At 42.1% G+C, this 27,751-nt stretch overlaps 1 protein-coding gene across 11 annotated transcripts in view; it reads right to left on the bottom strand.

The window, feature by feature from the left end:
- Positions 1–26,312, bottom strand: part of KANSL3 (KAT8 regulatory NSL complex subunit 3) — a 40,479-nt gene extending 14,167 nt beyond the window's left edge. For 2 of the 11 annotated variants that reach the window (XR_013389408.1, XM_077915198.1), the window contains exons 1-14: positions 25,818–26,001; positions 24,873–25,137; positions 21,593–21,763; positions 12,470–12,560; positions 12,143–12,328; positions 6,912–7,043; positions 6,553–6,669; positions 6,210–6,311; positions 6,030–6,101; positions 4,615–4,689; positions 4,278–4,435; positions 1,853–1,916; positions 933–1,133; positions 563–719 (exon numbers count right to left, since the gene is read on the bottom strand). Coding sequence is in view for 10 of the 11 variants with exons in the window: in XM_077915198.1 (XP_077771324.1) it covers positions 563–719; positions 933–1,133; positions 1,853–1,916; positions 4,278–4,435; positions 4,615–4,689; positions 6,030–6,101; positions 6,210–6,311; positions 6,553–6,669; positions 6,912–7,043; positions 12,143–12,328; positions 12,470–12,560; positions 21,593–21,763; positions 24,873–25,087 (1,741 nt within the window). In the remaining variant the exon portion in view is untranslated. The other 9 variants (XM_077915199.1, XM_077915197.1, XM_077915196.1 and 6 more) reach the window with 8 other exon arrangements.
- Positions 26,313–27,751: the final 1,439 nt, after the last annotated feature.

Genomic DNA, 27,751 nt, shown 5'->3' with positions numbered 1-27,751 from the left:
AACCATACAAACATTTCCCAGACTAATCTAAAGCCTATCTGGAGAAACCCCAACAAACTTCACGGAAAGTCCCAGTGTGGGAACCTTAACTCTTCAAGGGCACAACAAAGAAAGGGCATGATGCCAGCTGAGTTGCCCTGGAATCTGAGGAATAAAGCTAATCACCTTCTCCACATGACCTGAATAGTGCCCTGACTGCAGGAGTGGCTAGGCAGGGCCTAGAACAGAAGTAGCTTCCCTAATTGGGAGTCAGAAAAAAAAAAAAATTGAGGCAAGTACACACGTAGTCAGCTCATAAAACCAAACTTCCCCAGAACACCAAAGCAAAGCTATAATTAGTGGAACTATACAGCTCCACTAATGCACAGACCTTTTGTGATGTCTTACCCTTGAAAACAATCCTTGGTATTCATTGCAACCTAATTTTGTCTGGACAGAAATGTGGGAAAGGGTGCCTCTCCCATGGTCCTGGAAGAAGCTACAGATGCCAATACTTTCCAAATACCACATGACATCACTCTAAAAGATAAACTGAGGGGCCCCTGGGCCAAGGAGCCTATACCTTGGGCTTGTTTGTGGGTCAGCACAGCTTCCGTCCGCTGCACATGTCTCTTCAGGAGCTGAGAGCTCCCAATCTGACTGGACTTCTGGGCAGAGGTCACTGTGGTCACTTTGGTCTTGGGACTTGAGGTGGGGCTGCTAGATACACTGGAAAGATCCTGGGTAGGGTGAGAAGGATAAGAGCTGAGCCAGATATTTGGATTTGACCACCAATTATCACGTCCCCCTGGAATTCCCTGGTCAGAAATCCTCCCCACTAGAACTCAAAGTACTACAGCACTGGGAAGGCAGACAAGCATCCCTAGCAAGTGAAGGAATCAACTCCACAGCTAACTTCCCTAGCAAAAGTGCTCCCTCCCTGCTTGCATCACCTCTGAGCCTGAGGGTGAGGCAGGCAGCTTGGCAGCTGGTGAGGCAGGCCGACTGCCCCGCTCAGGGACCTCAAAGCCCAAGTCTCTGCGGGCTGCATCCCGAGGCTTCTTCTTCTTCTCAGCATCCTGATCCCGAGGCTCAGAGCCCATATGCCCCTCGGCGCGAGTCAGCACTCCAGTCAGAAAGTCCACGATCTCATCCTAGTGTAAAGAGAGGCCCAGACTGCTAAGTCCTCATTCTAGGGAACAGGAACCTCCCCGACAAGCTCAACTCAATTCAATTAACCCCAGCTTTGGCATCGGGTGTGCCGATCCCTCTCCATGCACACAGAGCCAGGCACAAACCCCAGCCTCAGCCAAAGACCAGCAGTACCCTGCACCCTGACACCTCTATGGGGTGGCACACTGGGGTAGTGTGTTCCCCCACTCCTCCAATAAACCCCTGCTCTGCTGATGCTACATACAGCTTTCCCTTTCTTCCCCTCCCTTTCTCCTTTTCTTTGCTTGATTTAGTTCTACCAGAAGCCCCACTGGATACTCCCACACCCTTCAGAGCCAAAGAAATTGGCCAATGAGATCAAGGCTAAAAGGCTACAGAAAGGCAAGCCTCACTGAGAAAAACACATTAAAACAACTGTGAAAAAAAATAAAATAAAATAAAATAAAATAAAATAAAATAAAATAAAATATAAAATAAAATAAAATAAAATAAAATAAAATAAAATAAAAAATAAAATAAAATAAAATAAAATAAAATATAAAATAAAATAAAATAAAATAAATAAAATAAAATAAAATAAAATAAATAAAATAAAATAAAATAAAATAAAATAAAATAAAATAAATAAAATAAATAAAATAAAATAAAATAAAATAAAATAAAATAAAATAAAATAAAATAAAATAAAACAACTGTGTACCTGAATACATCTGTCCACCATGCTCTGAGTCAGCCCCTCTGATTTCTTCTTTGCTTTGCTTATTCTAAAAGACAGAGAGGAAGAAATACTTAAACATTCCATGGCATAATACGGGAGCAAGAATGGATTTCTCTTCTGTGTTTCTTCTTCTCTTCCTGGGCCCAGGAAGGAGGACTATGTTAGCCCTCTAGCAGGTATCACCACCTCTCTGAACCTTAGCTTCCACATCTGAAAAATGGGGAATCATAACACCTCACTCATTGACTTGTGGGGATTACAAAAATAATATATGTAATGAGATCAGTAGAAGAGGAGAGGTGGTCACAGGTTAGTTCTAAAGAGATAACAGTTTGGAAGCTATTTTTAAAACCCCTGGCTTTTTTTTTTTATTTTTTTTTTAAGATTTTATTTATTTATTCATGAGAGACACAAAGAGAGAGAGGCAGAGACCTAGGCAGAGGGAGAAGCAGGATCCATGCAGGGAGCCTGATGTGGGATTGGGGCCCGGAACTCCAGGTTCATGCCCTGGGCTGAAGGCAGACACTGAACTGCTAAGTCACCCAAGAGTCCCTAAAACCTCTGGCTTCTGACAGGGGGGTGGCAGTGGGTCTCAGCAGAGAAAAAAACAGGGCCCCAAGTGACAGGGTAGAGAAAAACATTCTGAGCTTCCAAATTCTGAGACCCCAATTTACTAGCTGTTGGCCTCTGACATTGTATAGCATCCTCATCTTACAGATGAGGCCAGCAAGTCCCAGAAGTTAAGCAGTTTTTAGCATGGTTCTTAGCAAAGCATCAAGACTAAATCGAGGTCTCCTAATTCTCAGGACAATACCCACGCACCTTGCAATCACGTTTCATAAGAAGCCTCACACTATAACTCCCACTAAGGTATTCTAACCTCTCATGTTCCCTCACTGCCACGCAACACACACACACACACACACACACACACACACGAACACACACACACTACCCTCCTATAGATAAGAATGTCTGAATAACCAACAAAGACAATGTATTTACAAAAAAATATTGCCTTGAACACCGAAGAATTAGATTCTAGGCCCACAAAAAAATGGCCAAATAACAAAAACCAGGACTTCTCTAAACATCTTTGGCTAAGAAACTGACAAGATAGGTAGGAGCAGGTACTTGCTTTAAGCTCACTAGCTAAAGCACACAAATGAAATTAAGCTCTAAGATTGAGCATATTAAAACAAAACAAAACAAAACAAAACAAACAAACAAAAAAACCACGAAGCCCAGGTGCCCGGGTGGCTCAGCGGGTTAAGCATCTGCCTTCGCTCTGGTCAAATGATCCCATGATCCTGGGATTGAGTCCTACATCAGAGTCCTTGCCAGCAGGGAGCCTGCTTTCTCCCCCTCTCCCTCTCTCTGCCTGCCACTCTCTCTGCTTGCTCTCTGTCAAATAAATAAACAAAATCTTTTTTAAAAAAGGAAGCCAACAAATGTCACCACCTATTTTTCAGTACATTTCACGAAATCATCATTAAAGACCCTACAGGCAGCCCGTCTTGTAAGGAGCCAGCAGCCATCTCAATGACCTAAGATGCCCATTCTAAACTCCAGCTGTTTTTATTCCATAATATATAAAAGGATGTTTAATACAAATGAAACCTATGTTCATATACATCTTCAGTAAGATACAAAATATAAAGAAATGCCTACTCCAGTGAAAGCACAATGACCAAAACTGCATTCACTATTTCAAATTATCTCCTTCCCACAGAGTAACTACTAACTGCAAACGGAGATATAGTAACTTGACAATGGAGAAACCTGGAAGATGCCACCTTCACACATAACACCAGTGATAAGACATATCAACAACACGTATCCCCAGGGAGGATTCACTGAGGGCTTATCATTTCTGGCATTTCTGCCAAAAATGCTATGCTCAACCTAATCACACACACACACACACACACACACAAAAAAAAAAAAAGTCAAAAACCTAAATTGAGAGACAGCCTACAAAAAAACTGGCCAGAAGTCTTCAAAATGTCAAGATCATGAAAGACCTAGGAATATTACCAAACTCAAGGAGACAAGGCAACTAATAACAACATGTGATCCTGGATTGGATATTGGACAGAGAAAGGACATTAGTGGGGCAATTGATAGTATCTGTGTAGATTAGACAATACTATCATACAATGTTAATATCCTCATTTTGATAATATACTCTGATTATGTGAGATGTTAACATTTGGGAAATCTGAGTTAAAGGTACCTAAGAATTTTTTGTACTGTTTTTGCAACTTTTTAGAAATCTGAATTAGTTTAATATGTAAAATGGTTTCCCCTTTCAAAGAAGATTTAGTATCTAGTTATATTACCACTTAATAGGCATTCCTCCAACACTACAATATGGCTCTCTCACAGTTCTGGGGAAGCTACACACCTGAGATTATCATCAGCTCCCCCAACCACCACCAAGCTGTTCTCAGCCCGAATCTTCTCTCGGAAATCCTCCATGGCTTCAGGATGACACTGTAAGGAATTCTGCCCAATGACAAAGAGGACTGGAGTCTTCATATCCAAGAGGGGATCATCCACATCCTGAAACATGTATAGTTTTTATAATCAGCCAGTTCCTATTCACTGAGCACTGACCAGGCAAGTCTGCTGAGGGGAGTCAGCTGGGCAACTATAGTCATTAAGCACCAATTTGTGCAATGCACACCCCCCCTTATTCTCACCAGCCACTGACCCAGTAATCAGCTGCACTCCATGCTTACCCCTCTGGGACCATCCACGGTAAGTAAAGGAAACCCAAGGCAGACAACCGCAGTGACATACTCCATCACTGACACCTAGAAATAATACAATAGTTTGTCTAAAGGTCAAATGACTTTACTGTAGCTACACCATACCCAGAGTCCAGAGGTGGTCCAGACTTATCAGCTAGTCCCCATCTCTTCCTCCCCAGTACTAATCCCCAGGAGAACCAGCCAGTGGCAGCAGTAAGATCATAAGACACAAGATGGAGCCCTGAGAGAACTCCAGCAGAGGGCTGAACCACAGGACGGGAAGTTCAATGCTTCCATCCTATTAATTCCTATACTTAAGTCCTCCTATTCACTTTTCTCTCCAGTGATAGCAAATGCAACCAGGAGAGCACAAATGTTGCTCTTCTCCCTTAAATGAAGAAAATCTATTCCTTTTTAATTTAATGGTGAGCTCCTAGGCACCCCAAATTTGTTGGAGCAGTTGCTGACTGAATTCTGCTATTCCCAAGACCAGGGTGTAGAGGGAGGTAGCCTCCTTCCTCCAGTGGCCCTAGATGTCATACTTAACCACACCACATGAAGCAGTATAGGCTCCACTTACTTGATCCACTTGAGAATAGGGACTTTGGACAGGTCAGGAACACTTATGCAAACTAATGTACATATAAATGTATGTAAAATAATTAAGAAAGGTTCCTTGAGGTCTTAGAAAGGAACAGAATATGAATACAACATCAAATTCCAAAACTATTAAAATTTATGCCTGCTAGTATCTTTTTTTAAGGTAGGAGAATAGTACATACATTTGGGAGTGGAAGAGGAATATTTTTTTTCAGAGATATATGCTGAAATATATACAAATGAAATGTTTGGGATTTTCTTTATTATTAAGACTCCAATTTTATTTTATTTTTCAAGACTTTATTTATTTATGAGAGAGAGAAAGAGCATGAGCAGGGGGAGGGGCAAGGGAGAGGGAGACACAGACTCCCCACTGAGTAGGAAGCCCAACTCAGGGCTTAATTCCAGGACCCTGGAATCATGACCTGAAGCAGAGGCAGACGCTTCATCAACTGAGCCACCCAGGCGCCCTATTTGGGAATTTCTTCAAAATAATTAGAGGAGAGAGAAAGTGGGCAGGGGTAAGATGAAAAAACCTGGCCATGAGTTAACTGCTGGTAAAGCTGGGTGAGGGGCCCATAGGCTTTATTTTACATCTGTTCTCCTTTTAGGTTTCTGCTTAAAATTTCCACAATAAAGTTAGAAAACAAAGTTAGTCTTTTATGCTTTAAAATGCCATTTATATAGGCAGATCATCTACCACAGTGTCTGGAACATAAAAAAGGACTTAATGGTAGCAATCAGCAGCAATAGCCTATTATTCTATCCCAAGACAACTTCCAAATGAGATGGGAATTACTTACGTGACAGGCCACCAAAGCTCCTGTATTCCAACCAATCAAGATAATAGGTTTGTGGGGGAAATGGCTGTGAATCTTTGAGGGAAGAGAAAGAAGACAGTAAGACAGGAGGACATAGCTGGGTGCAAAACAAGCCCAGCATGCTGGGCATGCCACAGTGAATTGAAACAAGGGCACTCTCACCTCCAATACTTTGCTTCTCACTGCCCCAATCATATGCTCGAGACACTGCAGAACTCCGACCCCACTACCATTGTTCAGCAGATGGGTGGCTACAGGGATGACCTAAAGGAAAGAAAGTGCCAGCCATGCCAGCAGAGATAAGTTTCTAATCTTCTCTCAATTCTCCTTAACCTACCCTAAATCCCTTCAACTTTAGATAAGCACCATTCAAATTAAAAACAAAGAGTGGGGGGATGCTCAACACTTAAGTCCATCCATTTGGACCCCCTCCCACATTCCGTCGCCTCAGTCCTTCAAGACTCTACTCCAACCAGGAGATAGTTCCTCTTATTCCCACACATACCTTGCCTAAGCAGGACAGCTGAGACTGCCAGAAGCGGTGGCGGCGTGAGGTGGGAAACACGGAGCTAGAAGGCCCGGAGGAGGCAATGAGAATGAGAGGAGAGCCAGGGAGTTTGCTCTAAGGAAGAAGAACCCCAACAGAGAACCAGTGAGAGAGAGGTGTTACTCCACAAAATCCTAAGCATCCCAATACCTTTCTTATTCCAAACAATGCTAATTTCCTTATGAAACTATGCTAAAGCACTATATACAACCAGTTATTAATGGAAAAAGTTATTTATTATCCTCTTACTAAGGTTCTGAGACTGAATTCTAAAAATTTCATGGGCCATAGTTAAATTCTGAGCTCCTCTGACTTACTGGTTTGTTATGAGAAAGCACTCCCACAGCAGGATCCCAGGGCCTCTTCAGCAAGAGGGACAAGGCCTCAGCTCCTGCAGCCCCAGTCTTTGTGTTAGATGACACAAGCATCCGGTCAATCAAAGTAGGGATCTAGAAGCAAAAGCAAAGATGCTTCCAGTGAGAAGCAGGAGACCTACCCACTAGCAGGAATTGGGTGGGAGGAAAGAACCCCATTATGAGTCACAGACAGACTTCAACTAAGCCTTTCAAACTTTACTTGGGGGCAAAAGTACAAATAAGGAGATAGTTGAAAAGTATGCCTCCCATCATTAAAGGTAAATGGGTACAATCCTTTAGAAAGAAATCTGGTGATATGTATCAAGAGACTTAAATTTAGTGCTATCCCCTTCCCAAAGGATTCTACTTCTCAGAACTTTTCCTAACAAAATATATCAAAAATGGGCAGCCCCGGTGGCGCAGTGGTTTAGCGCCGCCTGCAGCCCAGGGCGTGATCCTGGAGACCATGGATCGAGTCCCACGTTGGGCTCCCTGCATAGAGCCTGCTTCTCCCTCAGCCTGTCTCTGCCTCTCTCTCTGTGTCTCTATGAATAAATAAACGACATCTTTAAAAAAAAAAAATCAAAAATATACACATGGGGCTTGGGGCGGGTAGGGGTGTGTGTAAAAGACAAATTAATTCTCAATAATGATTAAGGAGAAAAAATAACCTAAATATATCTATAAAAGAATGATTAAGCAAGTTATCCATGTAACTAGGTATTAAGGTTAATTTAAAATATTTAAAAGAATCTGTAATAACATAGGGAAATAACTTTGCTAAAATGTTAAAGAAAAATAGAAAACATAAAAATTACCTCTACTCAGAAAAAATGCTATTAGAAAATATGCCAAAATATTAATAGTTATCTTTATGGAGTTATGGACAGCTTTTTTCTTTTTAGATTTCTGTATTTTCTAATATCCTCAATGAACATCAGTTGATTTTATAAATTTTTTTTAAAAATCTGCATTTTCCTCTAGAGTATTGCCTTCAAGCTTTGACACTTTAAAGAAATCTGTTATTGTGCCCAAAATAATATTTCCTATGTACTGTGTGTACTGTGACTTATACCATATCCTATTTTTTACTAGAAAACGTGACCTCATAGATGTGTAAGTATAGGTTTTGGACATGCTGATGCTTACACTGAGAAGAAATATTTCTATGAAAAAAAAAGGAAGAAGAAATATTTCTGTGAATTCCATATTACCCACAAAAGGTCAAAGTGACCTAGGGGAAAGGAAAGATTTTCAAATGTTTAAAGGTAGTCTTCAGGGATCCCTGGGTGGCGCAGCGGTTTGGCGCCTGCCTTTGGCCCAGGGCGCGATCCTGGAGACCCGGGATCGAATCCCACATCAGGCCTCCCGGTGCATGGAGCCTGCTTCTCCCTCTGCCTATGTCTCTGCCTCTCTCTCTCTGTGACTATCATAAATAAATAAAAAATTAAAAAAAAAAAAAGTTCAAAGACAATACAAGAAAATAAGCTGCCCAGGCAATGACAAGAATGGACAGTAATACTATTTTAAAAAGAACAAGACTAAAACGATTTCTCCCTGAGAAATTAAGGGGGAATATATCATCAGACTACCTCAGCTTAATTCAGGAAACAAATGTTCATGCCACAGCTGCTGTTACAAGGCACCAGGCTTATAATCTATGAGGGGTAAGGAAGACAGACACACAAATAACAAAAGAGGCTATTAATAAGTGCCAGAAAGAAAGAGAAACCCCACACTGCTGATTCAAACCATCTGACAGAGGAGGAGAAAGTCAAGAGGCAATTTTCCTCTGAAGATGCAGCATGTGAAATGAGATGTGCTCTGCAGAATTCCAAGAGAACATGGGGAAAATGCTTTCCAATCAGACACTAGACACTAGAAAGAAGCAAGACTGTAGGGCTTATTCTTTGCAACTTATTCTGTAACTACAAGCCACTCAACACCTTGAGTAAGAGAATCTGATCTGAATTAGACTTCAAAAGCTTTTATCTGGCAGCAGAGTACAACTCTGAAACAACAAAGTCTTGAAACTCACTTTCCGCCAATACAGACTACTTAGAAATAATTAATCAATACCAACTTCTCTGCTTGGAGCTGGTAAACCAAGCCTCACTGGTCTTTCCAACACTGCATTCACTCTCAACAAAAAATTAAGAGGCTAGGGTGTATACCCTCTCTGCTCCCTTCACAATGGCTCTAATGCTGAAAGTAGCTGGCCCAAGAGCATGATCCCATTCACCTTCATTTCCATCCAACAGGTACAATTAAAAGGAAGTAAAAGACCTTTACTTTAAAAATTAAGACATTAAAAAAAGAAATTAAAAATGACACAAGAAAATGGATATTCTATGCTTATGGATTAGCAAATTTAACATTGTTAAATGTCCATACTACCAAAAGCAATCTATAGATTCAACTCAATCCATATCAAAATCCCAATAGCATTTTTCAGAGAACTAGAACAAATAATCCTAAAATTTGTATAAAACCACAAAAGAGGGACGCCTAGGTGGCTCAATGGTTTAGCACCTGCCTTTGGCCCAGGGCGTGATCCTGGAGTTCCAGAATCGAGTCCCATATTAGGCTCCCTGCATGAAGCCTGCCTCTCCCTCTGCCTGTGTCTCTGCCTCTCTCATGAATAAATAAACAAAATCTTTAACAAATAAATAAAACCACAAAAGACCACAAATAGCCAAAGCAATCTTGAGAAAGAACATCAAAGCTGGAGGTATCACGTCCCAGAATTCAAGATATACTACAAAGCTATAATAATCCAAACACCATGGTATTAACACAAAAACAGACACATAGATCAATGGAACAGAATGGAGAACCCAGCAACAAACCTACACTTACACGGTCAATTAATCTATGACAAAGGAGACAAGAATGGGGAGAAGACAGCCTCTTTAATAAGGAAATGGTAGGGCCGCCTGGGTGGCTCAGCAGTTGAGCGTCTGCCTTGGGCTCAGGGCGTGATCCTGGAATCCCAGGATCGAGTCCCACATCGGGTTTCCTGTGTGGAGTCTGCTTCTCCCTCTGCCTGTGTCTCTGCCTCTCTCTTTGTGTCTCTCATGAATGTATAAATAAAATCTTAAAAAAAAAAAAAAAAAAAAAAAGAAATGATGTTGGGAAAACTGGACAGCTACATGCCAAAGAATGAAATTGGACCACTTTCTTATACCATACACAAAAATAAACTCAAAATGGATTATAGACCTGAATGTGAGATCTGAAACCATAAAACTCCTAAAAGAAAATATAGGCAGTAACCTCTTGGACATTGGTCTTAGGCAACATATTTACAGGTACGCCCCTAGGGCAAGGGAAACAAAAGGAAAATAAACTATTGGGACTACACAAAATAAAAAGGTCTTGCACAGCAAAGGAAACCATCAACAAAATGAAAAGGCAATCTCTTGAATGGCAGAAGATATTTGCAAATGATATATCTGATAAGGAGTTAATATCCAAAATATGTTAAGAACTTATGCCACTTAACAACAAAATAATCCAATTTAAAAAATGGGCAGAGGACCTAATAGATACTTTTCCAGAGGGCATATAGATCGCCAACTGACACATAAAAAAATGTTCAACATCACTAACCACAAGAGAAATGCAAATCAGGGGATCCCTGGGTGGCTCAGCGGTTTAGCGCCTGCCTTTGGCCCAGGGCGCGATCCTGGAGTCCCAGGATCAAGTCCCACGTCAGGCTCCCGGCATGGAGCCTGCTTCTCCCTCCTCCTGTGTCTCTGCCTCTCTCTCTCTCTATGTCTATCATAAATAAATAAATAAATCTTTAAAAAAAAGAGAGAGAAATGCAAATCAAAACCACAAAGAGTTACCACTTTATACCAGTAAAGATAAGAAATAACAAGTGCCAGCAAGGATGTGGAAATAAGGGAACCCTTGTGCACTCTTGCTGGGAATGTAAATTGGTGCAACCACTGGGGAAAACAGTATGGAGGTTCCTCAAAAAATTAAAAATAGAATTACCTTTTGATCCAGTAATTCACTACTGGGCATTTACCCAAAGAAAATGAAAACACTAATTTGAAAAGATATATGCACTCTATGTTCACTGCAGCATTATTTATAATAGCCAAGATATGGAAGCTACCAAGTGTCCATCCATAGATGAATGGGTAAAGATTACGTGGTTTATATACACAATAGAATACTACTCCCACCATTAAAAAGAATGAGATCATGCCATCTGCAAAAACATGGATGGATCTAAAGGATATTATGCTAAGTGAGGTAAGTCAAGGAAAGACAAATACCATATGACTCCATTTCCATGTGGAATCTAAAAAATAAAACAAGTAAACAAACTAAAAAACAGAAACAGATTCATAAATACAAAGAACAAACTAGTGGTTGCCAGAAGAAAGAGGGTTGGGGGGATGGGTGAAATAAGTGAAGAGGATTAAGAGATACAAACTTCTAATAATGTCACAGAGATGAAAAGTACAGCATAGGGAACAGTTAATAATATTGTAATAACATTATCTAGTGATAGATGGTGACTACGCTTACTATGGTGAGCAAGGAGTAATGTAGAGAACTGTCAAATCACTTTATTATACACCTGAAAGTAATAAAACACTGTATCTCAACTATACTTAAATAATAAAAATTAAAAATAAATTTAAAAAAATTTAGCGATAAACAACCAAAGTATTCATTGTGAACTTGATAATCTAAGAAAACAAGAGTCTGTCAGTAGAGGAACCACTCCTGAGAGCACAGCCTAGAGTGGACAGTGCTGGAAATCTTCCCACCCCACAGCCCTGTACTCGGTGAACACCTAAGTCTGCTTCTGTCCTCATTTTCAACATGTCTCCCTGGTAAACCCTTCACCTTCCCCATGATAATTCAATTCTTTTCTCACCTCACCTCAGAGGTGACTCAAACCACAAGCTGCAGGGCTGGAGAGGCTAAAAGTACATTTTGGTTTTCAGGCCTCACACTTCATCCTGGAGACAGCAGGGCTAAAGACGTTTACACCAGACAAAACGTAAAATGATACCATGTCTCCTATTTTTAATAGCAAAGCAAACCTGTTAGCTTCAGTCATGTCCTCCAGGCTGACCAGGCAGTGACCTTGCCCAACCCCACTTTCTGAACCTACAGCAGAGGCTGGCCAACCTAGGACAAGGCGCAGATGCCAGTCATAACCTTACCTTCCCTTTGAGTGTCTGCAAAGCATCTAGGTAGGCGGCCAGCATGGGCAGACTCAACGTCTCCACCAGGGTGGTATGCAGCCACTGGATCAGCTTGGTGTCCCAGCTCACACTTGCCAGAGCCTGCCGCACTCTCCTCGCACACTTGTCCACAGCAACACGGCGCAGCACTGGCTCATTGCAAGCCTAGAAGATGTAAGTGAAGTGGTAATACATGAAGGCCACCTTGTTAATAACTGGGGCAGGTGGCAAGGGAACAACGAGTTAGTCAGCCAGTAAGGCTAAACTAGGGAGGGAACACCATGGGGCCATTTTCTGGAGTCTTACCCCTTCATTGGCCAATCGGGCAAGGCGGTCAGACTGCAGGGCTTTGAGGATCTTGTTAAATAGCTTGTTCTGGGCCATTGTCCAACCAGTCCTATAAGAGAAACTCAGAGGAATTAAAGTCAAACATCCGGACACTCCTCATGCATGTACATTGTACAAAGATGTTTTCTGTCCACAATATGAAACAATATAACTCAAAGCAGCTTAATGCAAGACCACTGAGCTAAAGCACAACACCTAGATTTTGGTCCCAATCCTGTCCATAAGTCACTTGAGCATACATTTGTATTAATATATACACAAGTCAAAACCAGTTATGAATGAAGTTTTTTACAGTGCTAGCAAAGCTAATTATTTATCTAGAGGCTAAAATAATCCATTAATAAAAAATAGCATGGTACCACTGCACAGATATATTTGAATTTTACAAGTTTAATATTTCACATAAAAAGACAGGATAAATAAGCATTTCAATGTACTAAAACCTCAGACTAAGAGGCCTATTTAAATTACATTTAAGAATATAAACAGGCATATAACAAATGAAGCTCTTCCCTAATACTGCATCCCATACTACTACTCTCCCTTTTCCATGTATTATTTTTTATATTTTTCTGTATACTACACAATTAACAAATTTCCTTTTGAATGCTCTGTTCCATATAAGTTAACACTGTACCATACCCTCATGACACTGGCATACACACTTCTACTTTGATTAGGGAAGGCTTTGTGTATCCTCCTCCAATTCAGCAGTAAACATCCACAATTAGAAACTAGTTCTACCGCTTTTGTTCCCACCTCATCACACCTAGTACAGTGCAAGGAGCTTATTTAAGTCTCCCCTCAGCCCACTCCTGGCAATCTTAACGACTCTAATACTCCAACTCTGGACAGTAACCTTTCTAAAGAGACTAAGAAAAGGTAATAGAATATGCTCAATTAATATATGTTTATCAACTCTCCCTACCACACACACACACAAAGCTAGTGATTAAGTTACCTTTAAAAAAACAATTTATGTGGATGCCAGACCCAAATGAGAACCTGGAATGAGATCATAGTAGCATTTCAATCAGTAAGGTTAAAGTAAATAGGGCTGAGACAACCACTACCCAATTGGAAAAAGAAAATCTGGACCCCTACGCATCACTCTTTACAGCAAAATAAATTCTAAGTAGAAAAGTTAAATATGAAAAAATAGTTACTAATAGGAAAAAGTGGTAAATACATATATATATATATATATATATATATATATATATATATCCCAGAGTGAGTAAAACTTTTCTAAATATGACGTAAGACCTAAAAGCCATAAAAAAAAAAGATAAATGTTAAAGATACAAAGATAGGGAGGGCTAGGGCCTAGGTGGCTCAGGTTATGATCCCAGGGTCCTGGGATTGAGACCTGCATGGGCTCCCTGCCTAGCAGGGTGCCTGCTTCTCCTTTTCCTCCCTACTTGTACTCTCTCACCATCTGTCTCTTTCTCTCAAATAAATAAAACCTTTAAAAAAATAAAGATATGAAGATAAAAATTTCAAACTTCTACAAAGGAAAAAACTAAACTATTATAAAGTCAAAACACAATGGAAAAATAACTGTCATTTCATCGAAATAGAAAAAGTCACCAGAAAATTAGTGAGAAAATGATAAAATATTCAAAACAAAAACAATGGGCAAAGAACATGAAAAGGCAATTCACACAAAAAAATTAGTCAACTCCCTCCAAAATCAAACATGCAAATGAAAATCATAAAACATTATTTTTCACCTATCAAATGGGTAAAATTAATTTAATAATACTCTGTACTGTGAGAGTATAGGAAAACAGGTCCCTCCATACTTTGTTGATGGAAATATAAATTAGTACAATCTTTTGGAAAGTCAATTTGGAAAATCAATTCTGGGGAAAAAAAATCAATCAAAATAACCTAAGGGAGATCATGTCACTCTGCTCAAAGGCCTTTCATGGCTCTACTTCAATAAGTTACAAGCATGTCCCTCCTTGCAGTGGCCTATCTGGACCCTACTGCCTCTCTAACCTGATCATCCATGACTGCCCCTGACTCCCTGAACTTCACCACATTGCCCCACCCTACCTGACACACATACCCTATATGCTTCCACAACACAGACTAGGCCCTGGCCATCCATTCCTTCTACCTGAGACCATGGCTCCCTCTCCAATCTCTTTCAGGTCGCTGCTGAAACATTCATTACCTTCTACTGAGGCTTCTCCTGACTCACTCTTATTTAAAACTACCAATACCCAGATTCCTTAGTCCCCTTTCCAGCCGTGTGACCACCTCCTACTCTACCCATTTTACTTCTTTGTTTAGTGTGTCTCCCTTTGCTACAAAGTAAAGTGCAACATGGCAGGGATTTTTGTTGGTTTTAAGTGTTATATCCCCAGAATGTAAAACCGTGCCTAGCACACAAAAGACACTTGAACATCTGCTGAAGAATAAATAAATGGATGAACTGTAAGCATTATGCATACTATATTCCAAGTCCTGTAAACGGCTGAGTGCAGACTCCAACCCTTATACTCCGTACCACAATAAGCACTGAGCAGGAGAGAATGCTGAAACATGATCCAGGCTCAACTGTAAACTTAGCCCTTCACCGTGCCTGGGTGGGCAAACTGAGGGAAGCTACTTGAAACACCTTCAACAATCTCAACTTCTCTTATAACAGACTAGTATCCTTCCCATCATACACCACCAGCAAGATACCCTCTTTTTTACAGGTCATCTAAGAATACGAGGAACATGGCCAGTAAATATGCAGATGGAAGACAAATTACCCTGTTATTCACTTTCTGCAACTATCCTACTGTCCTTAGAAAGAGTAAATACCCTCTAGAAAGGGACAAAGTTAACAGGCCTTCATTTCCTCTGTAAAATAAAATCTCTCCCTATTACATCTCCAGTTTCACAACTGACTACAGTTACACAATCCAAGAGAATACTACCTAGGAGTCAAGACTAACCAGGTCTGCAATAAAGAACCGGCTATGTGTCCTCAGTCTCCTTGACTATAGAATAGATGTGGACGACATGGCCTCCAAGGTGGCTTCCAGCAACCAAAAACTCAGGTAGTTATGATTACCGACGGGAACAGAAGTTGTAAGAGAGCAGCTGGAGTCCACGATGGAGAATTCAGAAGCAGCCTCTATCTTCAGTAACTATCCTTGCTACAGCTGAATCCCTTAACCCCGCAAGCCTCCTGCCTTTTCATAACCCCTTTGTGAGGTACTAAAGGCAGACTTAGGTTTTGTGGAATTGTCCTTTTTCTTATTTTCCTCTCATTCTCTTGGTTTAATTCCTGGTATTTCATCGGGATTTAGTCAGTTTTTGTTATGGTTTGGTATTTCAGAGATTTCTGACTTGAGAGGTGGGGAGAAGCTTCAACTCAACATCGGGACTCCGGATACCTTGGGATCAGCTGCTTGTAGGGACAAGCAGCTCAAGCCTATTGGTTTTCAATCTCATTTGCCTTCACATTACTTAAATACACAACACATGGACATGAATAGTCGCTTTCTCAAGTATACCGATTCTCAGGTGGGCTTGGAAATCCAAGGATCTATTTCCATATTAACACACCTCTTTGTTTTTAATGCCTGGTTCTACCCTACTGGTGGGCATTTAGGTTGTGTCTCTTTTATTGCTTTATAAACAGTTGCAGTGACCACCCTTCCTTTCCCCACCATACACACATCTGTCTACATCTTTACACGGGCATGCAAGTATCTCTGTAGAATAAATTTCTTGAAGTGAAAATGAAAGATCAAAAGCTATCTGTGTCGAAAATGTCTAATTTCCAGTTCTGTGAAAATAGTATGAATAAAGAAACTGCAACACCTCAAAAGTGTTATTACACTGTAGCCTCACCTCTGGCAATCATGCTCACTTTTAATCAAATAGGTTAAGGAATGAATACAATTTCTTCATGTTCAACAATCTCATGCTTTCTCAAAGTCTATCAATCATGTTGCAAACTTTAATTCCAAGGACTGAGAATGAGGTATAATTTATTTACAAGGCACCAACAGCATTTCCAAAATTATCCTGTTCTTTATTATATAACAGGATGTTTTCTCTATTCTTTTTTACTCTGTATTTATTCTAAAACCCAAAATGATGGAAGCAAGAAAAATGATGTGAACAAAATGGGAGGGGGGCTAGAAAGCTACTTAGAAATTACTACGATACACCAATGACAGCTGAAATTAAATTGAAAAACCACAATGTTGAAAGTCTAAAATCCCAGAAAAAGTTCTTAGGATTGTTGCTAGATACATAACAAAGTGACTCCAAGAACTGAAACGTGTTCTCTATATTTTGTCAGCTTCGTGGGAGGCTGGAAAATTAAGTGGGCAGAAAAAAAATGATCTAACCCAAGATTAAGATAAAGAGCATGCAAAAGATATAATTAAGGAAAAATTTAAAAACAGGAGACAGAATTTTAAATACAAGTCTAAACAGTCAAATAGCTGATGGGAACTGTGGTGAGTCAATGTGTTCCCCCCCACCTAAACCAATTCAATTTTCATGAGTGCAAAGGTGCCTTTTCTTCATTTCTTAGATGAGATCAGATAATCTCATATTCCCCCTGCTTTGATAGAACCTGACTGATGTCTGACCTCTGGCTCATTGTATCCAAAGCAGCCAAAGTCACACTGGTCCCCAAAAAAGCCAGATATTTTCAAAGGCAATTGTTCTTTCTCTGATACTGTTACAAGGGAGACTAATTCAGTATTAAAATGTCTAAAGGATTTAACTCGAAGTCAAACTGAGAGAGAGAAAGAACACTGGAAAGACTGAATAGGCCACATTTATTTTTTACATATAATTCCTTGCTTAGACAGTAGGAGAAAGGAAGAAAGGAAGGGGGGGAAGGGAAAAACAACTCAAAGATCTCTGACTCAAAATTTCAAACATCCAATCTAAAATTAATACACAGATAGATATATACAATACTGAGAGATATAATTAGAGCAAATTTTAAAACAGAGAGCAATTTTTCTTTGGCTGATTTCAAAAGTTCTGAATTTTAAAATAAGACAACCTGCTTAAGGACAATAGATACTTTTACTGAAATGCTGGGAATGTCCTAAAATCCATTTGACCATGCTGAGAAATATCATGTGTCAGGAGTATTTTGTTAAATATCTTTCAAAAGCTATGCATCTGAGGCACCTGCGTGGCTCCATCGGTTAAGCGGTTAACCATCTGCCTTTTTTGGCTTGGGTCATGATCCCAGGGTCCTGGGATCACCTGGAATCAGCCCGCATCAGCAAGGAGCCTGCTTCTCCCTCTCCCTCTGCCCTTCCCCCTGCTTGTGCTCTCTCTCTCTGTCAAATGAATGAATAAAATCTTAAAAAAAAAAAAAAAAAAAAAAAACCTGTGCATCTAATTAAACTTGGAATTTGACAAAACATCTGGGGAAAAAAAAAGCCAGTCCAACTTCCTCAGAACAGTGCTATACCAGCAAATATAAATCATTTTCAAAGGTTCTACAAGTCACATGACTTTGACATGCAGACACAAGAGCATGATCTAGACCAGAGGTCAGCAAACTTTTCCTTAACAGACCAGAGTGTAAATATTTCAGTTTGTAGGCCACATAGTCTGGGTTACAACTATTCAACTTTATAGGTATAGCGCTAAAGCAAACACAGACGATACTTAAATAACGTGCATGGCTGTGTTCCAGTGAAACTGTATTTATGGACACTGAAATCTGAATTTTATGGGTCTTTTAAATTTTTTCAACTGTTCGTAGCTCATGGGCCATAGAGAAACAAGCAATGGGTCAAATTTGGCACATGGACCACAGTTTGCCAACCCCTGATCTAGGCAATTAAATCAGGCACAGAAGAATATTTAAACTGTTTTACAAAATATTAGGCATTACTAGAGAAAGAGTCAGTTAGGGGTAGGAGGGGGGCCTTCATTATCTATACACAGAAAGCTATATAAAGGCAGTTTCTACTAAAATAATTCAAGAGGGGGGGAAAAGGCTTTGACAAAGAAAATTGAATTTCTGACTCTACTGATAGATCAGTAACTTCTAAAGAAAAACAGATTTCTAGGGCACCATCCTACAGCCCATGAGTTCTTGATGTGGGAAACTGTAATTTTACAGAATTTTATACAGGAAGAAAAGAAGCAGCAATTTAACAATCAAGTCAAGGGAAAGAATGGCAACAAGATGATTATAATCAGAGCAGAGGGAACTAACTGCAAGCTCTACACAGGCTACACATCCAGGATTCGGGGACAAGGTCATAAAATGGTGACCTCTGAAATTGAAGCCAATAAGTATCATCAAATAATGAAATTAGCTGTGTGCAAAAGTGACCTACCTGAAGAGATGGTTTGTAAGCCTGTTGCTAATGAGAGGACTCCTCCAAAATCTCATCAGACACTAAAAAACAAATAATCTGAGATAAACTGAGCGCTAATTAATCATATCAATCTGTGGCAATGTCATAACAGAAGGATGGAAGGTCCACATGGAGAAAGACAAGCCAAAGATAAGACTCTGTCAGTGTTTCTCTGCAGGCCTGGGCAGGTGATGGTGTGCCCTGGCCTACTCTGTGAGCCCATCTTGCTTTGAAGAAAGATGGGTGCTTCCAGCTGCCTTGTTGAAGGAGGGTGCCTCCAGGGCAGACTGTCCACTCACCACCCACTTCTGGAACAGAATAGCTTCCCAGACTCTCCTACTGAGAACTGATGCTCTGGCCAGGCCACCCCAGTGTCTCATCTGCCTTGCAAGGTTATTTCTCTTCTTATAAATTAAGAATCAAATATTCATATGCATTAAGTCTCTGATGACTTTGTTAAGTATGAAAAGTCCCCAAAAACCTCTTAATCATGACCATGGGTGAACAGATAAAAAAAACCTCATGCAATTCTCCCACACGGTTTCATAAATTGCAAACTGAGGACAAGGCAATCAGTACCACCACAAAGGGATACATAATGGTGTGAGGCCACCTTGTTCAGCCACCATTACTGGTCTCTCTTTTTAAGAGATGTGCCCTTAAAGAGAGGATACACAGCCAAGAACACTGAGCTCTGGAGTCAGACAGCTTGTTTTGAACAAATTCCTGCTCCATCATTTCCTAAACTAAGGTTTCTTAAATTCCCTGAGCTCAGTTTCTTCATCTTATAAAATAGAGACAAAGAAGGGATATAGCTCAGAGAATTATTGTGAGGATTAAAGGAAATAATGCATATGAAGTACATGACACAATGCCTGGCACCTAGAAAGCACTCAACAAATGGCAGTTCGTTTTTGGTACTACCATTGTCACTATTTTTTATTATTATTAACTATAACAATGGCAATAAATTATTTTGCTGCATTCATTGACTCCGGTAATACTCTAGTAGTTAATCTTCATTCACAGCGGAAGTTTCCTTCTTTAGCTGAAGCTCTGGAGAGCATTTCCTCTTCTTTGGGCACAACATTAATTCCAACTCAAGACTGCAAACAACTTCACAAGCTCTTCACCCAGATGCAGAACTGCTCCTCCTTCAATAGCGACTACCTTCCTCACACAAGCATACCTGCTTAATCTCACTCCTCACTTCTGACCAGGCTCAACAACCATGCCAATTGCCTCAAACCTCCTACCCTTCTTCCTAATTACCTCCTCCTCTTCCATTATTATAAAACAAGAGCTCTCCAACATTATGGCAAGTTTACCACCTACACACTCCTGATGTGAAGATTTTAACAATCCCTTACACAGTAGACAGAGCAAGAGCCATCAGGCAAATGCAAATTAAAGCCACTTTGCATCTTCTAGAATGGTAATAATTAAAAAAAAAAGAGGCAGACAATAACAAGTGTTGACAAAAATGTAGGAAAACTGGAACTCTCATACACTGCTGGTGGGAATGTAAAATGGTGTAGCCCCTTTAAAAAAAAGTTGGAAATTCCTCAAAAGCTAAACAAAGTTACCATATGACCCAGCAATTCCATTTTTAAATATATATGTAAAAGAACTGAAAACATATGTCCACAAAAAAATAAGTACACAGATGTTCATAGCAACATTATTCAAAATAGCCAAAAAGTGTTAGCAACTCAAATATCACAAACAAAATGTGGTATATGGACACAATTTCAACAATAAAAGGGAATGAAGTATTTGACTCATGCTACAACATGAATGAACCTTGAAAACATTACGCTAAGTGAAAAAAAGCCAGACACAAAAGGCCACATATTGTATGATTCCATTTATATGAAACATCCAATAGGTAAACTTAAGAGTCAGAGAGCAGACTGGTGGTTGCCAGAGGATGAAGGGGTTGGGAGGAAATGGGTATGCGGTTTCTTCTGTGGATGACAAAAAATGTTCATCAAATTGACTGTGGTGGTGCATATACTAAAAGCCACCGATTGTACACATTAAACAGGTGAATTGCATGGTATGTAAGTTTTACCTTCATTAAGTTCTTATGCCATAAGTAAAAAATAAATGTGTGCCAAAGGATAACAAATGGGTCAGAGAGGAACGGGGGTCCTCTGGGTCGGTAGGAAGCATGGGAATAAAATCAGCCAACAGACTCATGAAAACTCCCTCAAAACCACAGACTGCAAATCTATTTTTAAAAGCCATTCAAATCAAACATCTGTTAGCTTTTCAAGTGACTCCAAAACATTTTCATTACTCTAGTTATAGACTATATAAATACAGTAACTTAGAAATGTACTCTTATTTAATGGCTTGTTTGTTTATAGTCTGGCTAACTCCAAAATCATAACCTCTAATATATGAGATACAGAACTAGTCATACTAGTCACATTTAATTCACTTACTTATTCAACAAACATTTATTATATGCCTACTACGTGCCAGGCAGTGTCCTAGGTGTCAGGGATGCAAAGATGGCTGAGACACAAGCCCTCCTCTCCAGCACCTCACTGCATCCTGAGCTGAGTTATAACAGAGTTAAGAAAACATTCTGACACCTGTGGCTACAAATGAAGTAAGCTCCTAATAGATGTGTTTCAATGAAGATGATGATATAAAATATTTACAATGCAATGACCATTAACCCTGTAGTGACTAGTCCTCCAGAGCAGCAGCCTACCTGTTGACATGCTCCTCCCAATCCTCTGGTGGAGGAGGGGCATCTGCATCCGTCCTGGCGAAGATGACATGCCGTTCACACTCATTCATCACGCTGCGTGCCTTCTGATTGTCATAGAGCGGCACAGGGGTTGATGTGACTGTCTCCACATCTATTGGGACGTCTGATTCACTGTAAACAGGTGAGGAAATAGGACCAGGCCACACGTACTTCACACAACACAGGTGTTTAACGATCATCTGGTTGCCAAAAAATGACTCTTTAATATAATCAGCTTTAAAGTATGCAATAAGCACATTATACCCACAAGAAAATTATGATCCAAAGTCATCTTTCCCACACTTGTCTAGATCTCTGCCCTCTGACATGCTGTTATGTGCTGGGGGAATACAAAGTCATTTTAAAACAAGTGTAGGGATCCCTGGGTGGCGCAGCGGTTTGGCGCCTGCCTTTGGCCCAGGGCGCGATCCCGGAGACCCGGGATCGAATCCCATGTCGGGCTCCCGGTGCATGGAGCCTGCTTCTCCCTCTGCCTGTGTCTCTGCCTCGCTCTCTCTCTCTCTCTCTCTCTCTCTGTGTGTGTGTGTGACTATCATAAATAAATAAAAATTAAAAAAAATAAAATAAAATAAAACAAGTGTATATAAAAAAATGACAAATAGCTATTGATTTTAAAAGACAAAAATTAAAAAAAATAAAAAAATAAAAAAAATAAAAGACAAAAATTTTCCATAAGCAAACAGATGACTGCCTAGATGTGCTTTCCAATACAGTAACTATAAGCCACAATGCAACTATTTAAATTAATAAAAATTAAGCAGAACTAAAAGTTCAGTTCCTCCATTACACTAGCTACATTTCAAGTGCTCAACAGACATGTGGCTAGCAGCTACCATATTAGCACAGATACAGAACATTTTTCTCATCCCAGAAAGTTCCGCTGGACAGTGTTCCTCCAGTTTTAAATTATTCATACAAACCTTCCCTTTCACTATCAAGTCAACTGGTAGCTAATTATATACTATAAAAGCATATGATTCTCTAAGACAGATCACCTGGAATGTATACACCTTAGTTATTTAACTCACTGTGTAAGGAGCCTAGAACAGAAACAAATAAAAATGGACATGTGATAGATCTTTCATATTTTAAAATGTTGTTAATGATATCCTAGCGCCATAAGGGCTGGGCTCTTCACTACACAAAAATTAGTGCATGCCCATCAAAATGGTCGACTGGCTGTCTGCCAAACAGAGTTTTAACTTTTTGACCCCAATGATCTTATTGCATCTATTCCCAATAGTTGCAATAATTACATCATTATGAAATGAAGTAAAATAATGTGCAGCTAGATTTGGTGGTAGTTCAAAGAGCTGATTATCTTTTCTGGACCAGACATTGGACTAGGCCCTTGGACTTGTATGCCTAAAAGAAAACTCTGGATTTCACCTTTCCAAAACTATCCTCCACCCCCTAGGGGCCTCACTCCTGGTCTTCCCCAACTCAAGGCACTACTCAGCTACTCAAGCCAAAAATCTTACTCACCCTAATTTCACCGTTGCCCTTAACCCTGGCCTGTCTTTCCAATTCACCACAGGTATTGTTGCTCAACCTATGAAATATATCTCAAGGTTATCTTTTTTCTTCATCTGTACTATTCCTGCCCCTATTCAACCTATCATGATCTCTGGCCCCCATTACTGCAATGGTCTCCTAGCAGGTCTTCTATGTCCACTCCTGAGCTATATCTACTCAACAAAAATTCAAAGTGATACAAATCCAATCTCTAGTTTAAAATCCTTTAATGACCTCTTACCACTCTTAGCATCAAATTCCTATATGAGGTAGCCTCCACCAACTTCCCTAGCTCCCACTAACACCCTCACTACAAACCATATTCCAGACAGAATGACCTAAAAAGTCCCTAGAACATGCTAATTCCCATTTTCAGGACCTATACATGGAGATGGTTTATAAGAGGTAATAATTTTCTAAGTACTGAAATGAGCAAGTCCTCGGAATCTCACTTTAAGAAAACATCACAAACATCACAAACATCCCAACACAGGAGTTTCAATGTTAGCAAGAAGCTATAAAGGAGCTCTTGCAGTTATGCCCCATGCCAGAGCCATCAAGATTATGCTAGATTATCCCTAAAAGTCACAGATTCCCCTACCCTGTTACAACTAAAACAGCCAACCAAATACTGCCCTCATTGGGAAATAAAGTAAAACCAACTATTCTATTCTCGTTTAAAACACACACATCAGGGGCAGCCTGGGTGGCTAGGCAGTTTAGCGCAGTCTTCGGCCCGGGGCGTGATCCTGGGGACCCGGGATTGAGTCCCGTGTCGGGCTCCCTGCGTGGAGCCTGCTTCTCCCTCTGCCTGTGTCTCTGCCTCTCTGTTTCTCTGTGTCTCTCATGAATAAATAAATAAAATCTTAAACACACACACACACACACATCATGGTACCTCTAGCTCATTAAGGCTCAATGGGAGGTAAAAAGAAGCAAAATACAAGATTTCTATTCACCAACAAACCTAAAACTTGTCCTAGAGGAAACATTAGACATTCGATTAGATTAAAACAAACAAAGAAAAAATCTCTTCCCCCCCAAAAAAGTTAACAAATTAAGGGCATGATTTGATCATCAAAATAGTATTTATCAACTGATCTTGAAATAAAATTAGAATACCTTAAAGCTCAAAAGAAGTGCTAAACAAGCTGATTTAGGCCAAATGTAATTGTATCACATATTACACAGTAAGTTTATGAAAAAAATCCTTACCCTATAATGTAAGCCAGTTGAAAATACAATCACACCTAGGAAGGGTTAGTATCAACCCATGGGTGACAAGCTGAAAGCAAGGTCTTGGAAAAGCTCCTAAACTTTGCTGGGTGAAGCCAGGAAAAAGAAATCGCATTCCCTTAAAAAAGTCATTGTTGCCAGTGTTGGAGCAAGCCAGAACACTGGACTAAAAGAAAGGAGTCTAATCATGAGCGGCGATTTTTAAAACTCAATTCTTCAGTCTTTTTCTTCGCCAGCTAAATAATCCTCTTTCCATACAAGTCCTATTTACTATGGGGATACGTTGTTTGCTTTCCCAACTTGTTAGAGGTCTTGAATGCAGATGTCTACATTAGAGGCGGGATACCTGAAGTGAACATCCAAGGCCCCCATACAATCGCCCACAATAAAATCCTCTCTAATCCCCACCATCTGGTGACTGTCCAGTTAGGGCAAGGGCAGCCCTGGGGACAGAGAAGCCCAAACTCACATGGTACTTTCGTGCTGCCTCCGGGGAGTAACAAAGAGCATGCGCGTGGGGCGGGCACTACTGGCATCTGGGTGGGCACTCCATGGCTTGGCATAGCTATGATCCAGAAAAACCAGGTCCAGCTCCCGCTCGTGCACTGAAAGCTGAAAGAGCAGCGAGGTGCCCATGCGCCGCGCTGAAGTCTGGAAGTCCCTCTCCCCACCGCGGTGGGCCATGTCAGTAGAGGGCCAGCAAGTCAGAGAATGGGTATCTGCATGCTAGTCACCTGCAGCGAAAAAGTTTCGGTTTAAGTCCATTCAAAGATCCTAAATCTCTTCCAACCTAGAGTATCGAATATGCATGCTTCTCACTTTTGTGACTTTCTATCATTCGGAACTGGGTAATCTACTACACCGCAGACCCTTGCCCATCATAGGAAGGGCTCCCGAGATCCCACACCACTCCCCCCTCCCCCCCCAAAAAAAAACTATGGGCGCCATAGGATCCTCCATATTCACTCTACAAAATTCAGCGTTTACGGAGAGCCCGCTGGCTCCACTGTTCACAAAGGCCTCACATGGACACATGCTAAACTTGCTTGGCCAGCACCACAAACTCTTGGGCGGGCGGGCGGGAGGGCGGGCAGCAGGCAGGGCTTGGGCAAACCACGGGACTCACAGACACTAATTCCCCCAGGACGGAGGGTCTCCCCCGCTCCGCGGCTTCGGCCCACCCCGACACCTTCGTGGAGCCAGCTCCGCGCCCGAGGGAGCACCCCCCCTACAGCAGGGCCTGGGCCTCTTTCGTAGGTTAAAAGTTTTGCAACTACTTTGTAATAGTCTAGAGTCCCCAAAACACGCCAACGAGGGCTCCTGCCCCGGGCACGCAGCAAAACGCGAAGCCAGGAGGCGCCCTGCCCCCGCCCCGGTGGATCGTCCGCGGCAAACCGCCCGGCGCCCCACGTACCCCTCGGGGTCTCGCCGCCGAGCCTCCAAGCGCCCCATCTGGCGGGCGGGGCTTATAATTCGCACTTTACGGACGGAGGCGCCAGCTCGGGGCACAGAAGCGACTCGGCCAAGGTCACCGAGAGTTCGCGACGAGGAGGAGCCGCCTCGCACCCGCCTCCCGCCCGCGTCACGGGCCCGGGCCCGGCCGGGCGCCCGCCTCACGGCGGCCCGCCTCTGCCCCCGCCGCCCGGCCCCGGGCTCTAGCCCCCAGCCCCCGCATGCCCCGGGAGCCCTGAAGCCCTCGCCCACACTCCCGCTCGCCCGGGCCGGGCCGCGACCCGCCCGAGCCGCCACCCCGCCGGGGCCGGCCCTGCCCTCACCCGCAATCGCCGGGCCGCGCGCTCGGCCCGGGCCGAATCCCTGCGCGCGTGCGCGTTACCGCCTCCACGCCCGGCGCCCCGCAAAACGCGGAAGCGGATTCCCTCCCGAGAAGGGTGGTGAGCGGCAAAACCCGGAAAGGGAGTGAGCGCCTGCGGCCCCAGGGGCGGGAAGAGGAGCGCCCGGAGGCGCGCGGCTCTCGAGCGCAGAAGTCCGCCCTGAATGCAGAGTCGAAAAGGCTCCTGCTGCTGAGGCGTCTGAGGGGGCAGTGCCGCTCCAGGTAGAGATCAGGCTCAGGGGGTTGGAATCTCAGCTCCGACCCGAAACCCCTTGGCTTTACGACCCCAGCAAGATCTCAGCGTCGCCCTCACCCCTGAATGTGCAAATACTTCCCCCCCCGGGGGAGGGGCGGGGGCTGGGAGAATGAACTGGGTAATGCCCTACCTGTCAGGCGCACAAAGAGATCTCAGGATGGTGATTACCATGAGGGCCCCCCAGGGTGTCCTACAACGAAGGGATTGGGGGGGTGTCTTGAAGGGAAGTCACCTAACGTTGGACTCTGAAGGACCAGGCCATTGCAGAGGGATTGGAAAGGTTAGTTGGGGCCTAGGTGGGGATGGCAAGTGGGCCAAGGACAGCCCAACACCATGTTCTTTAGTATGCCCACTGCTTTCTCAAAACTTTATTTCATTGCAAATTTTTGTTTGTTTGTTTTTTGAGAGTAAGAGACCGTGCACACTAGTGAGTGAGTGGAGGAAGGGCAGAGGGAGAGGGAGAGAGAATTTTATTTTATTCTTTAAAGATTTTGTTTATTCATGAGAGACAGAGAAAGAGAGAGGCAGAGACATACGCAGAGGGAGGAGCAGGCTCCATGCAGGGATCCCAACGTGGGACTCAATCCTGGGACTCCAGGATCACACCCTGGGCCCAAGGCAGGTGCCAAACCACTGAGCCACCCAGGGATCCTCGGGAGAGAGAATTTTCAACAGACTCCTCTCTGGGCACAGAACCCAGGCTGGGCTTGATCTCAAGACTCTGAGAGCACGACCTGACCTGACATCAAGAGTTGGGTGCTTAACCAACTGAGCTACCCAGGCATTCCTGGTTGCAAACATTTTAAACTAAGGAGATTTTATGTAAAAATCCAGATTTCTGGACTCTCTTAAAAAGTTGGAGGCTGTGGCAGCACAGGATTCACGTTCTAGCATGGCAGGCATGGGGGCTGCATATGCCCTCACTCTGGCCACCTTCACTAGGCATCCTTGGTCCCCTTGGCATTTGATTCATTACCCAGCTGTATACCACAAACATGCACACACACCACACCCCCAGGCTAAATTTAACTGGAGGTGATCCTGAGGTGGAGAAGGCAAAGTCAAGTCCAGTCATTTTAGAATATTAGTGGATTGGTTCAACTCATTTTGGTTGCCTCTCAGGGCAGGAGTGAGACAACTGAAATAACGCTGATGGAGGCAGGTGCAGAGACCAGCCCAAAGAAAGAGACCCAATGCTTCAGAGAGCCTGTGCAATGCAACACAGAGCCCTCTGGACCCAGAGGAAAGATGGAAGGTCAGA

The sequence above is a fragment of the Canis aureus genome, chromosome 11 (genome assembly GCF_053574225.1).
Source record: "Canis aureus isolate CA01 chromosome 11, VMU_Caureus_v.1.0, whole genome shotgun sequence".
In the NCBI taxonomy this organism is placed as follows: Eukaryota; Metazoa; Chordata; class Mammalia; order Carnivora; family Canidae; genus Canis; species Canis aureus.
Note: the sequence above shows the minus strand (reverse complement) of the source record. Positions and strands in the feature narration are given on the sequence as shown.